This window comes from Oncorhynchus masou, chromosome 9 (genome assembly GCF_036934945.1).
Source record: "Oncorhynchus masou masou isolate Uvic2021 chromosome 9, UVic_Omas_1.1, whole genome shotgun sequence".
Lineage (NCBI taxonomy): Eukaryota > Metazoa > Chordata > Actinopteri > Salmoniformes > Salmonidae > Oncorhynchus > Oncorhynchus masou.
In genome coordinates, this window is record NC_088220.1 from 54,760,276 (window position 1) to 54,773,359 (window position 13,084).

Consider the following 13,084-nt stretch of genomic DNA (forward strand, 5'->3'; position numbering starts at 1 on the left):
CACACACACACACACACACACACACACACACACACACACACACACACACACACACACACACACACACACACACACATACAGATGGACACACACACATACACACTCAACTTTACCCAAATGGGTCAACAAACACATTATTGCGAATTAAGTGTGCTTTCTTAAATACATTTTATCCTTAAAATATCTTTAAAAACTATAATGTTAACACCATGCAAATAAAGTTTTAAAAAAAGAAGAAATTTGGGCCCTGTATTTTTGACAAGGCCAGACATTAAAATCTGCATTGTCCACACTTAAAACATACCTACATTCTTGCTACACACACAGCCAAAATACACCAAGCTCCACCAAAGTCATAGCAGTCTCATATTGGCTTTTTCAGTTTTTTTTTAAGGAAATGAAGGTAACAAGAAGTTCATAGTTGGAGAAAACATTTGCTCTAATTCATTCTTTTTTTGGACACACAATTTGATCTAAGTGGCTGATGGCAGAGTGACAACCTCTCCACTCCCTCTCCTCTGCAAATGTCATCAAGCCACAATAGCTCCGGGCGATGGTATCAATCCCAGAGTACTTCACCGTCAAAGGCTTTGAGTGGAGGCGCCATGTGGGAGGAAGGGGGCGGGGCTGCAGCTGCTTTAAACCTAACGAGGAGTCTAGGCGTCACTACGGCCTGCCTCTCTCTCTCCGTGTGTACTCCACTGCCAGGGCCACAGCCGAGCTATGGGAGTATAGGGCCACAGTGGCAGCTGATGCTCATTAGGGCTCCTCTAAGGACCCTTCACAGGAGAGAAAGTGCCCTTGTGGGCTGTTGATAAACGGCTCTTTGGAGACAGAAGGTGAAGGGCCAGTTAGACTATTGATGATCAGATGCTCTCCCTGATGCTGCTGGGGTGGTTCATCCTGGGCCAGAGGTGGAGGGGACTCCAGCGGCAGGTGGCTGGGACTCAGCACGGGGAGACAGGGGGAGACCTGGATGGAGCATGGTGCACCCTGGGAAGTAGGTGCTTCCATCGACGTTAAAACAGCTGGGGCTGTGAGACCTGACGACAGGAGAGATGGACGGACGGACGTCTGTTGTCGTTTCATAGAGGAGGAAAAACTGCAAGGGCTTGGGGGAGTCTTCTCATATTGTAGTAGGTCCGTTTGCCATGTCTGGGGGGGGGGGGGGTGCGGGTGGGTGGTTGGCTTTAGCGTGGTAGATTAGGTCAGGGTGATGTAGGCCGAGGCCTTCTCTTTAAGCTGCCGCAGACACAGATGGCAACTCCAGCTCCCTGGAAGATCAACAGTTCACAAGTTCACTGGTTACTGGAAAGCCCAAGGGTTAATCCTAGCAGAATAAATGAACACTGTAAATTGAACACTGGCTGACTGTTGCGAGTGCAACCCCACGTACAGTGGTCAAACAGCGTGGGAGATTTGCAATCTCTTAGCCATGTCAAGTGGACATGCTGATGACACACGCATACAGTATTCTATAGGACTACACTAAGCCTAAATCCTCCACATACCCTGTAGTGTACCTACCCTCTGGGGGCTCCGCCATAGGGGGGCTCAGGCAATACATATGGTAGCCTCTGTCACAGTCATCACAGAATAGTAACTGATCCTGGAACAAGGGAACACACAAACACAAATAATGTTATGTCATTATCAATCAAATATAGGAGCAATTATGTATCTGTAATGTTTAACCAGATTAACACACTACACCTACCACACATAGGCCCAGATTTGCTGCGTGTTTGCGCCCATTTTTTTCAGTGTGGTTAGTAACCTTCCCTTTACCTGTTTGATCTGTCCCCAATATTGAATTCCCTGTTGTAAAAACAGGTGCCATTGGGTGTTACTCATACTGGAGGAGGAGAGTCCAGGCAAGCGTGTGTTGGGGTAAATGGAGAGTGGGATATACACTAAACAAAAATATAATGTGTCGGTCCCATGTTTCATGAGCTGAAATAAAAGATTTCAGAAATGTTCCATATGCACAACAAGCTTATTTCTCCAAATTCTGTGCACAAATTGGTTTACATCCCTGTCAGTGAGCATTTCTCCTTTGCCAAGATAATCCATCCACCTGACAGGTGTGACATATCAAGAAGCTGATTAAACAGCATGATCATTACACAGGTGCACCTTGTGCCGGGGAAAATAAAAAAAGCCACTCTAAAATGTGCCGTTTTGTCCCAACACAATGCCACAGCAATTGGCATGTTGAATGTAGGAATGTTGACCGGAGCTGTTGCCGGAGAATAACATTTTCATTTCTACCATAAGCCTCCTCCAACGTCGTTTTTTTGGGCAGTACATCCAGCCGGCCTCACATCCGTGGACCACGTGTATGGCGTCGTGTTGGTGAGCGGTTTGCTGATGTCAATGTTGTGAACAGAGTGCCCCATGGCAGCGGTGGGGTTATGGTATGGGCAGGCATAAGCTACAAACAGAATTGCATTTTATCGATGGCAATTTGAATGCACAGAGTCACCGTGACAAGATCCTGAGGCCCATTATTGTGCCACTCATCCGCCGCCATCACCTCATGTTTCAGCCTGATAATGCACGGCACCATGTCGCAAGGATCTGTACACAATTTCTGGCAAATGTCCCAGTTCTTCCATGGCCTGCATACTCACCAGACTTGTCACCCAACAAGCATGTTTGGGATGCTCTGGAGCATTGTGTACAACAGCGTGTTCCAGTTCCACCAACATCCAGCAACTTCACACAGCCATTGAAGAGGAGTGGGACAACCTTCCACAGGCCACAATCAACAGCCTCATCAACTCTATGCGAAGGAGATGTGTCGCGCTGCATGAGACAAATGGTGATTTTCTGATCCACGCCCCTCCCTTTTTTCATGGTATCTGTGACCAACAGATGCATATCTTTATTCCCAGTCATATGAAATCCATAGATTAGGGCCTAATGAATTTATTTCAATTGACTGATTTCCTTATACGAACTGTAACTCAGTAAAGTCTTGGAAATTGTTGCATGTTGCATTTATATTTCTGTTCAGTATAGATGTTTTGGGAGTATGGAGGGGCGTGTGTGTGTGGCGCTCACGTCATTCTCAGAGGTGCCACACAAGCTGCAGGACTTGCACTCGATACACTGCCAGCGGTAGGTCCGTACGGCTGCCGTCATGTTGACTGTGAACTGCAGGCAGGACGGGTGGCCTGGACACACACACACACACACACACACACACACACACACACACACACACACACACACACACACACACACACACACACACACACACACACACACACACACACACACACACACACACACACACACACACACACACACACACACACACACACACACACTTCATGTTGCTCCTTATCATCATCATCATCATCATCATCATATGCTTATTTCCATAACTCTAAAACATAATAACGGCTGTGTAATAATGACACATTTAAAACCAACTAAAACTGGAGTCCATAGGAGTGTCTGTCTGTCCGCACCTGAGCGTCCACAGTCGGCACAGGAGATGAGGTCCTCGGGACAGCCGGTCTTCTTGGAGCCGCCCAGGCAGAAGTCACAGTAGCCGTTAGGGATGACCGACCCATCTGCAGCTTTCTTAGCTGCAATCACACAGGTGGAAAGGTTACATACGATAGAGCTCTTTCCCTAACAAACGCTCTCCTACAGAAAAGCTGCATATGACTCTTATATTCTATGCTCTATTCTTTGGGATCCAGCATTTGTATGAAGCTCCATTGAGCACAGACCCAGAGCACTGAGTCTATGGCTGTGGTCTGTGGTTACTGATGACCTGCTACTGAAGCTGGTGTAGAGCTGAGGACTCAACAGGCTTAGAACTAGACTGATGTAGGAGGAACATCGCTGGTTTGGAGAGGGAAAGAGGAAGATAGAGAGAGAGAGAGAAATAACGAATAACGAATATGAGACTTCCAGCCAGCCAGACTGCAGAGCATCCCAGCTGGATAAGACTCTCCCTCCTCCATATGTTGGTTTTGGTAAAGCAAGCAGCAGGCCCGCTGAAGCCTGGGACTCGCCAGCTCGTGCTCAGCCAGGGATGGGAGGAGGAGGACAGGGAGGAAAATCCATTGGGAGGCCCAGGGGTCTGTTTAATATTGTCAAAGGAGTGGTGGGGGGGGGCTGGTACAGACCTGCTGTGCGTCAAGCGGCAGGTGCGCGGTGGGAAGCCATTTTAGAATAACCATTAAAGGAGAGGAAAGGCTCCCTGCATGCATCCTCTCAGTCTCACTGACTGCAGTTGATTGCATAATAACTTTAATAGATCTGATCACGTAACCAGGACAGTCTATTTGTATATGTCCTTTTTTCCTGTATTAAGATGTAATGCAATGGACAGGAACGTCACAATGACTCACCAGTGGCGCACGTAGGACAGATGAAGACAAACCGACATACAGTATACTAGACAACACACACGGGAGTTCATCTCAAATACATAAACCCACACGCACACACAGCCGTGTTCATGGTGGAGTAATCAGCGGCTGTGTGGTGTGTGATTTGGAGAGCCAGGACCCTCATTAATCCAGCCCAGGGTGGATTGTGGCTGGGGGAGGGGAGGAGAGGAGATTGAGTTTTCTACTCCAGAGGGCTGGTCTGTAATCCCTAGCGAAAAAATAAAAAAACTCTGGTCAGGATGGGGGGGGTGTAGCAGAAAAGAAGAGAGGAGCTGTCCATGGTACCAGCGCAGCAGCCAGCTCTGTACTGGATTGTATAATGATGAGCAGTAATGTACAGTGGAGTGGAACATTACGTACAATCAGGGGACTGTGGCAAACATACCACTATCCCCACGTTCGTCTACAACACTTGCCACTTGGGCACAGAGGTATGTATGGTCTACATACAATATGTACATATTTTATGCCTGTAGGTTCATTCATTAGATATGTCACTTTGAGTTGAAGAAAAAAGAAAAAGCCTTTGTCTCTCTATGTCTTTTATTTCAACAGACTCCCGCTGACTCTGCTTTACCACAGTCCCTGATGGGCAAAACTGTATATACACACACAGTTACATAGAAATACATGCCAAACGGCACATACTACAAACAGTGCTGCTCTCGGGCTCTGCGGACCGTGAGGCTGTGAGGACCCTTGAGAGTGAATCAGCAGGCCCTGACACATCTGTGAGTGAGCAGGCTGCCCGCTGGCCTGCCTGCTCAGAAAGGAAAGCCCATCGATGATTAAATGCCTGAGGCCTTGCTTAAAGTCTGAGATGCTAACCTGAGGTAGTACATCCTTGAGACGGACAGAGAAAGAGAGAGAGGGATTGAAAAAGAGAGCGAGAGGGGAGGGAGACGGATGAAAGCGAGGGTGGGAGGGAGAGCGAGACAGAGACATACAGACCAAACCAGACAGAGAGACAGAGACATACAGACCAAACCAGACAGAGCGACAGAGACATACAGACTAAACCAGACATACAGACCAAACCAGACAGAGAGACAGAGACATACAGACCAAACCAGACCGAGAGACAGAGACATAGAGACCAAACCAGACAGAGAGACAGAGACATAGAGAACAAACCAGAAAGAGAGACAGAGACATAGAGACCAAACCAGACAGAGAGACAGAGACATACAGACCAAACCAGACAGAGCGACAGAGACATACAGACCAAACCAGACAGAGACATACAGACCAAACCAGACAGAGTGACAGAGACATACAGACCAAACCAGACAGAGTGACAGAGACATACAGACCAAACCAGACAGAGACATACAGACCAAACCAGACAGAGAGACAGAGACATACAGACCAAACCAGACAGAGAGACAGAGACATACAGACCAAACCAGACAGAGACATACAGACCAAACCAGACAGAGAGACAGAGACATACAGACCAAACCAGACAGAGAGACAGAGACATACAGACCAAACCAGACAGAGAGACAGAGACATACAGACCAAACCAGACAGAGAGACAGAGACATACAGACAGAGACATACAGACCAGACCAGACAGAGCGACAGAGACATACAGACCAAACCAGACAGAGACATACAGACCAAACCAGACAGAGAGACAGAGACATACAGACCAAACCAGACAGAGACATACAGACCAAACCAGACATACACACCAAACCAGACAGACCAGACAGACAAACAGACAGACAGACAGACAGACAGACAGACAGACAGACAGACAGACACACAGACAGACAGACAGACAGACAAAGAACATGTGCGAGAGAGGTAGCACGTTCCTGAGGTTGTCAAGGGTGATACACACCTCCCTCCCTCCATCTCAACTCCAGCTCCACCTTTCCTGTAACACCCCTCCAATTACTGGGAGAATACAGGCAGAACAGCACACTTCACAGCTTTTAAGTGTGTCTCGGGAACCCACTGGGAATTAGGGGAGAGAGATGAATCCTCAAACACCCCCCTCATATCTCGCCCTTCCATTCCCTTCTCTCTCTGTCCTCTCTTCGCCTACCTATCTCTCTCTCTAAGTATAAGCTTCTCTACCTCTCTTCCTCTCCCCTCTGCCTCTCTCACGCTCTCTATCCCCTCTCTCTTCCTCTTTTCCAATCTCTCACTTTCCCGGTCTCTCTCCAGCCCTCTCTCTCTCTCTCTCTCTCTCTCCACGCTCTCCTTTTTCTCTCCAACTCACTCTCCCTTTCTCACTCCCTCATTCTCAATACAGCCTGCTCCTGGAGTTTTCACAATCTCATTCTAGCACAATCTCTAGCCTAAGAACCATACCGCACTGGCTGGTCGATAAAGTGGCCACAGCCTTATCGAATTAGCACTTCCGCAGGAATACCCACAAGCACCTGTTGCCTGCTCTCACTTTCTCTGTTTCTCACTCTCCTCCACACTTTCATTCCTTCTTTTGCTCTCTCACCCATGTCTACTCACTCTGTTTTCTGAACATACAATGAACATAAACCTATTCACACAGGCCCAAACGTACAGCACAATGAACATAAACCTATTCACACAGGTCCAAACGTACAGCACAATGAACATAAACCTATTCACACAGGTCCAAACGTACAGCACAATGAACATAAACCTATTCACACAGGTCCAAACGTACAGCACAATGAACATAAACCTATTCACACAGGTCCAAACGTACAGCACAATGAACATAAACCTATTCACACAGGTCCAAACGTACAGCACAATGAACATAAACCTATTCACACAGGTCCAAACGTACAGCACAATGAACATAAACCTATTCACACAGGTCCAAACGTACAGCACAATGAACATAAACCTATTCACACAGGTCCAAACGTACAGCACAATGAACATAAACCTTTTCACACAGGTCCAAACATACAGCACATTGAGCTGAAACTCATACACAGGGCCAACTATTAGATAGCTTAGCTTAGTTCGTGTGGTTTTGCACCTGACAATAAAACAGGGTTTTACTAAAGAAATCCTACTAGTCTATAGGGTTAACCAGTGATGATCCTGGGATACATATCAGCTCCTGTTCTCACCTACACACTGCCGTCCCCACAACACAAAACACATTCCAGCATGGCAGGGGAGCAAATAGAACAGAATAGGAGAGAGGAGGAGGTGGAGAGGAAGAGGAAGAGGGGAGAGGAAGATGAGGAGGAAGAGGAGAGAGGAAGATGACGAGGAAGAGGGGAGAGGAAGAAGAGGAGGAAGAGGATGAGAAAGAGGAGAGGAAAATGAGGAAGATGAGGAGGAAGATGGGAAGATGGGAGAGGAAGATGCTGAGGAAGGGCAGAACACAAAGAGGAGAGGGGAAGTGAAGACGTGGCTGCTCCTGTGTCAAAGCATCAGGTTGAAAACACACACTCTGCACTCCTGTCGCCAGGCTGCTTAATGAGGGGAGCACCACACCAGGACACACAGATACACACTAATATAACGTATACATACACTCACATTCACAGACAATACACGCACACAGGCACAAGCACACCGAGACAAACGCACGCACAAACACACAAGATTTATAGCCAGCATGTCTTTGCATAATAACTTTTAAAGGCTTGTTCCACTCCCAACCCCCACCCTCTCTCTTTAACGTGACGAATGGGAGTCCCTCTGCCCCCAATCCATCGTTCAGTATCAGCTTTCATCCAATGCATACACACACTAGGGCTGTGACGGTCATGGAATTCTGGGTGACAGTTAGAGTGTTTTTGTTTTCCACACATTTCTCCTCTCCTCTGCTACACCATATGAAAGCCCCGTACTGTTTTTGAATGGGCGTCAAGCTTATATCATCAAATTCATGCAAACGGGGTCATTTAAGACATGTGCAATTATATTTGTATTCATCGATTAAGGCTTTCGATTATGAGAAAATAATAATAATAACGCAATCAAAAACCTTCATGAAAAAGGCATCAGGTAGAAGTAAATTAATACACGAGTATGAGTATAATTGTACATATACACTACCGTTCAAAAGTTTGGGGTCACTTAGAAATGACCTTGTTTTTGAAAGGAAAGCACATTTTCTGTTCATTAAAATAACATCAAATTGGTCAGAAATACAGTGTAGACATTGTTAATGTTGTTAATGACTATTGTAGCTGGAAATGGCTTATTTTTTATGGAATATCTACATAGGTGTACAGAGGCCCACTATCAGCAACCATCATTCCTGTGTTTCAATAGCACGTTGTGTTAGCTAAATCAAGTGTATAATTTTAAAAGGCTAATTGATCATTAGAAAACTCTTTTGTTAGCACAGCTGAACATTGTTGTTCTGATTAAAGAAGCAATAAAACTGTCCTTCTATAGACCAGTTGAGTATCTGGAGCATCAGCATTTGTGGGTTAGATTACAGGCTCAAAATGGCCAGAAACAAATAACTTTCTTCTGAAACTCGTCAGTCTATTCTTGTTCTGAGAAATGAAGGCTATTCCATGCGGGGAATTGCCAAGAAACTGAAGATCTCGTACAATGCTGTGTACTACTCCCTTCACAGAACAGTGCAAACGGGCTCGAACCAGAACAGAAAGAGGAGTGGGAGGCCCCGGTGCATAACTGAATAAGAGGACAAGTACATTAGAGTGTCTAGTTTGAGAAACAAACACCTCACAAGTCCTCAACTGGCAGCTTCATTAAATAGTACCCGCAAAACACCAGTCTCAACGTCCACAGTGAAGAGGCGACTCCGGGATGCTGGCCTTCTAGGCAGAGTTGTAAAGAAAAAGCCATATCTCAGACTGGCCAATAAAAAGAAAATATTAAAATGGGCAAAAGAACACAGACATTGGACAGAGGAACACAACCCGGAGTCGCCTCTTCACTGTAGATGTTGAGACTGGTGTTTTGCGGGCACTATTAAATTTGCGCTGTTCTGAGAATGGAGAAATACACAGCGTTGTACAAGATCTTTAGTTTCTTGGCAATTTCTCACATGGAATAGCCTTCCTTTCTCAGAACAAGAACCGTTTTATTGCTTCTTTAAATCAGGACAACAGTGTTCAGCTGTGCTAACAATTGCAAAATGTTTTTCTAATGATCAATTAGCCTTTTAAAATTATATACTTGGATTAGCTAACACAACGTGCCATTGGAACACAGGAGTGATGGTCGCTGATAATGGGCCTCTGTACGCCTATGTAGATATTCCATAAATCAGCCGTTTCCAGCTCCAATAGTCACTTACAACATCATGTCTACACTGTATTTCTGATCAATTTGATGTTATTTTAAATGGACAAAAAAATGTGCTTTTCTTTCAAAAACATGGACATTTCTAAGTGACCCCAAACTTTTGAACGGTAGTGTAATGGCTATGTTTTCATGAATTTGATGATATAAGCTTGAGCTGGGAGGGCGTTGCCTAGGCAACGGAAGACTTGTTTGTTACAACACCTCGCTTATTTCATCAAGGAGCAACAAAGTTTCATCACGTTGTTGTTCATGTTACAGCAGAAATGGCCGTCCAGTCTTCAGCAAGCAGTTAAAAAGAAAGAAAAGGTTATGACGGTTCCTTTATATTCATGATGATCTTCATCCATAACTGTGGCGCTAACACACACACACACACACACACACACACACGCTCACACACGCTCACACACACACACACACACACACACACACACGCTCACACACACACACACACTCACACACACACACACACACACACACACACACGCACACGCACACACACACACACCACACACACACACACACACACACACACACACACACACACACACACACACACACACACACACACACACACACACACACACACACACACACACACACACACACACCCACACACGCTCACACACCACACACACACACGCACACCACACGCACACCACACACACACCACACACACACACACACCACACGCACACACACACACACACACACACACCACACACCACACACACACACACACACACACACACACACAGAGACAATGGATCCAGTATTATGCAGGGAGAGAGACCGAGTCAGTCAGACGAAGAGTGTCAGTCACAGATGAGATATCTCATGAGGAACGTTTCCTCTTTCTCATCCTGTCTGTGCTTCTCTCTTTCACAGAGGAAATTAGATTTTTTCCCCCCCCTGCAATCGTCTATTGTCACACAAATACCTACACCATCTGTCTCCACCTCCTTTTCCCATTCCCTATCTCTTCCTCGCTATTAAACACACATGCACGCACACACAAACACACCAGCAAGACGCAATGCAATAACATGCTCGTTTCTCTTCCCTGTCCAGTCAGTAGGTTGCGTAAGTCCCAGTGCATTGTGGGTCTGAAACAGAATGACATTGTAAAGCGAGAGGACGGTGGAGATTTTGGTGCATAATAAAACTTGATCTTTGGCTGCACTGTAATCACACTGACCTGCACACACTATGGGGCGGCAGTACATACAAATGTATTTATTTTATATATATATATATACACAGTACCAGTCAAAAGTTTGGACACACCTTCTCATTCAATGGTGTTTCTTTATTTGACCTATTTTCTGCATGCGTGTTACCACCGTGAAGCATGGAGGAGGTGGTGTGATTGTATGAGTGTGCTTTGCTGGTGACACTATCAGTGAGTTATTTAGAATTCAAGGCACACTTAACCAGCATGGCTACCACAGCGTTCTACAGTGATACGCCATCCCATCTGGTTTGATCTTAGTGGGACTATCATTTGTTTTTCAAAAGGACAATGACCCAAAACACACCTCCAGGCTGTGTAAGGGCTGTTTGACCAAGAAGGAGAGTGATAGAGTGCCACATCAGATGACCTGGCCTCCACAATCACCCGACCTCAACTCAATTGAGATGGTTTGGGATGAGTTGGACCGCAGAGTGAAAGAAAAGCACCCAACAAGTGCTCAGCATACTGTATGTGGGAACTCCTTCAAGACTGTTGGAAAAGCATGCCAGGTGAAGCTGGTTGAGAGAATGCCAAGAGTGTGCAAAGCTATCATCAAGGCAAAGGGTGGCTACTTTGAAGAATCTCAAATATAAGATATATTTTGATTTGTTGAACACTTTTTGGGTCATAGTTTTGATGTCTTCACTATTATTCTACAATGTAAAATCCTGTTTAAAAAGCCCCTAAACTCAGACTCTTAGCCGCAGTTAGGTCCCATTGTCTGACCCGCCCAATCAATACTGAGGAAACACTGGAATTTAGACAGCAACATAGGTATACAGTACAGTACATATAAGATATCCTAGTAAGATATAGGTTGTTTGTTTGTGTGTGTCTAGGCTCTGACAGACAGACATGTTTTCATGAGCAGGATGGGGGGGTTATACTAAGATGGCCAAATGACTGAGGATCCAAACCTAACCCGGCAAGCCTCTCCTCTGTTAATACAGAATACCAAATGAAGCAGTGCAATATCAGCCTGCCTTCTCCCTGTCTGGGGTAATATATATGATAAATCATAAAGAGAATTCTTTACTCTCACTCTCCTTCTTTCACTCTCTCTCTCTCGCTTTCTTCTTTCTGTTGCATTTAATGAACTCCTCTGCCCCCTCCGTTTCAACCCATCCAAAGCCAAATTTCACTCCCTCCCCTCTTCCCCTCCCTACTCAATGTACATAACAACATACTCTTTAGGAGGGAACCCAGCCTGTCACTATAGCAACCGGATTGCTAGGCAACAGCCGTTTTCTCTTCCTGCTTTGTTGCAGTAGAGGAGGCAGTGCAGTGGCGGGGCGGCAGGCAGCGTGAGCTGGTCTGGCTATGTAGGAAGCTACTGTACCAGCACTGGCACCAGCATGTGGAAAGTTCAGGAGGAAACCAGACCACAATTACAGCTAAAGGTGATGGTTGAGGTTGAGGAAGTAACTTGGTAAAGCCCAGAATGGTCTTCTCTCTGATAAGAGGCATTCCTTACCAAGGTGGGGAAATCTGGTAGACAAAGTCCCAGCCCCATTTACAGCAAGCAAAGGACTGAGCAACTGGGACTGACTATGCTGATCATGTAGTGTGTTCAGGTGGTGTGTTTTGTATGTTCCGGGTCCGTGTTGTCGTGACGGTACTGCCCCGCCCCCACCACCCATGTCCTCTCTCAGCCTGCATCACTACTCAGTCTCCCCTATAGGCTACTCTGTCCTGTACCTGTCTGCTACAGTACGGACACAATGACTAGCCAGGACAAACTAATTTTTCAGTATTTCACTTATAGCATCAAAATCAATAAATCAGAGCAAGTTATGGGGTTCATTCAGTAGTTTTTACCTGATTCAGTTGATTAATGTTGGGAAAAAAATGTTAAAAGTACGATTATAGATTCCTCAAACATAAGTTGAAAATTATACTGTTGCTGCTTCCTGTTTTTATACAGTTGAAGTCGGAAGTTTACATACACTTAGGTTGGAGTCATTAAAACTCGTTTTTCAACCAGTCCACGCATTTCTTGTTAACAAACTATAGTTTTGGCAAGTCGGTTAGGACATCGACTTTGTGCATGACACAAGTAATTTTTCCAACAATCGTTTACAGACAGATTATTTCATAATTCACTGTATCACAATTCCGGTGGGTCAGAAGATTACATACACTAAGTTGACTGTGCCTTTAAACAGTTTGGAAAATTCCAGAAAATGTC

General features: G+C 45.5%; 1 protein-coding gene across 3 annotated transcripts in view; it reads right to left on the minus strand.

The window, feature by feature from the left end:
* Nucleotides 1-13,084, minus strand: part of LOC135546226 (zinc finger protein neuro-d4-like) — a 46,582-nt gene continuing 33,498 nt past the window's right edge. For 2 of the 3 annotated variants that reach the window (XM_064974479.1, XM_064974480.1), the window contains 4 exons: nucleotides 3,480-3,599; nucleotides 3,067-3,179; nucleotides 1,528-1,609; nucleotides 1-1,274 (listed from right to left, as the gene is read on the minus strand). In XM_064974479.1, the coding sequence (XP_064830551.1) occupies nucleotides 1,204-1,274; nucleotides 1,528-1,609; nucleotides 3,067-3,179; nucleotides 3,480-3,599 (386 nt within the window). In that variant the 3' untranslated portion in view covers nucleotides 1-1,203. Of the gene's footprint in view, nucleotides 1,275-1,527; nucleotides 1,610-2,891; nucleotides 3,180-3,479; nucleotides 3,600-13,084 lie in introns of those variants that run through there. The other variant, XM_064974478.1, reaches the window with a different exon arrangement.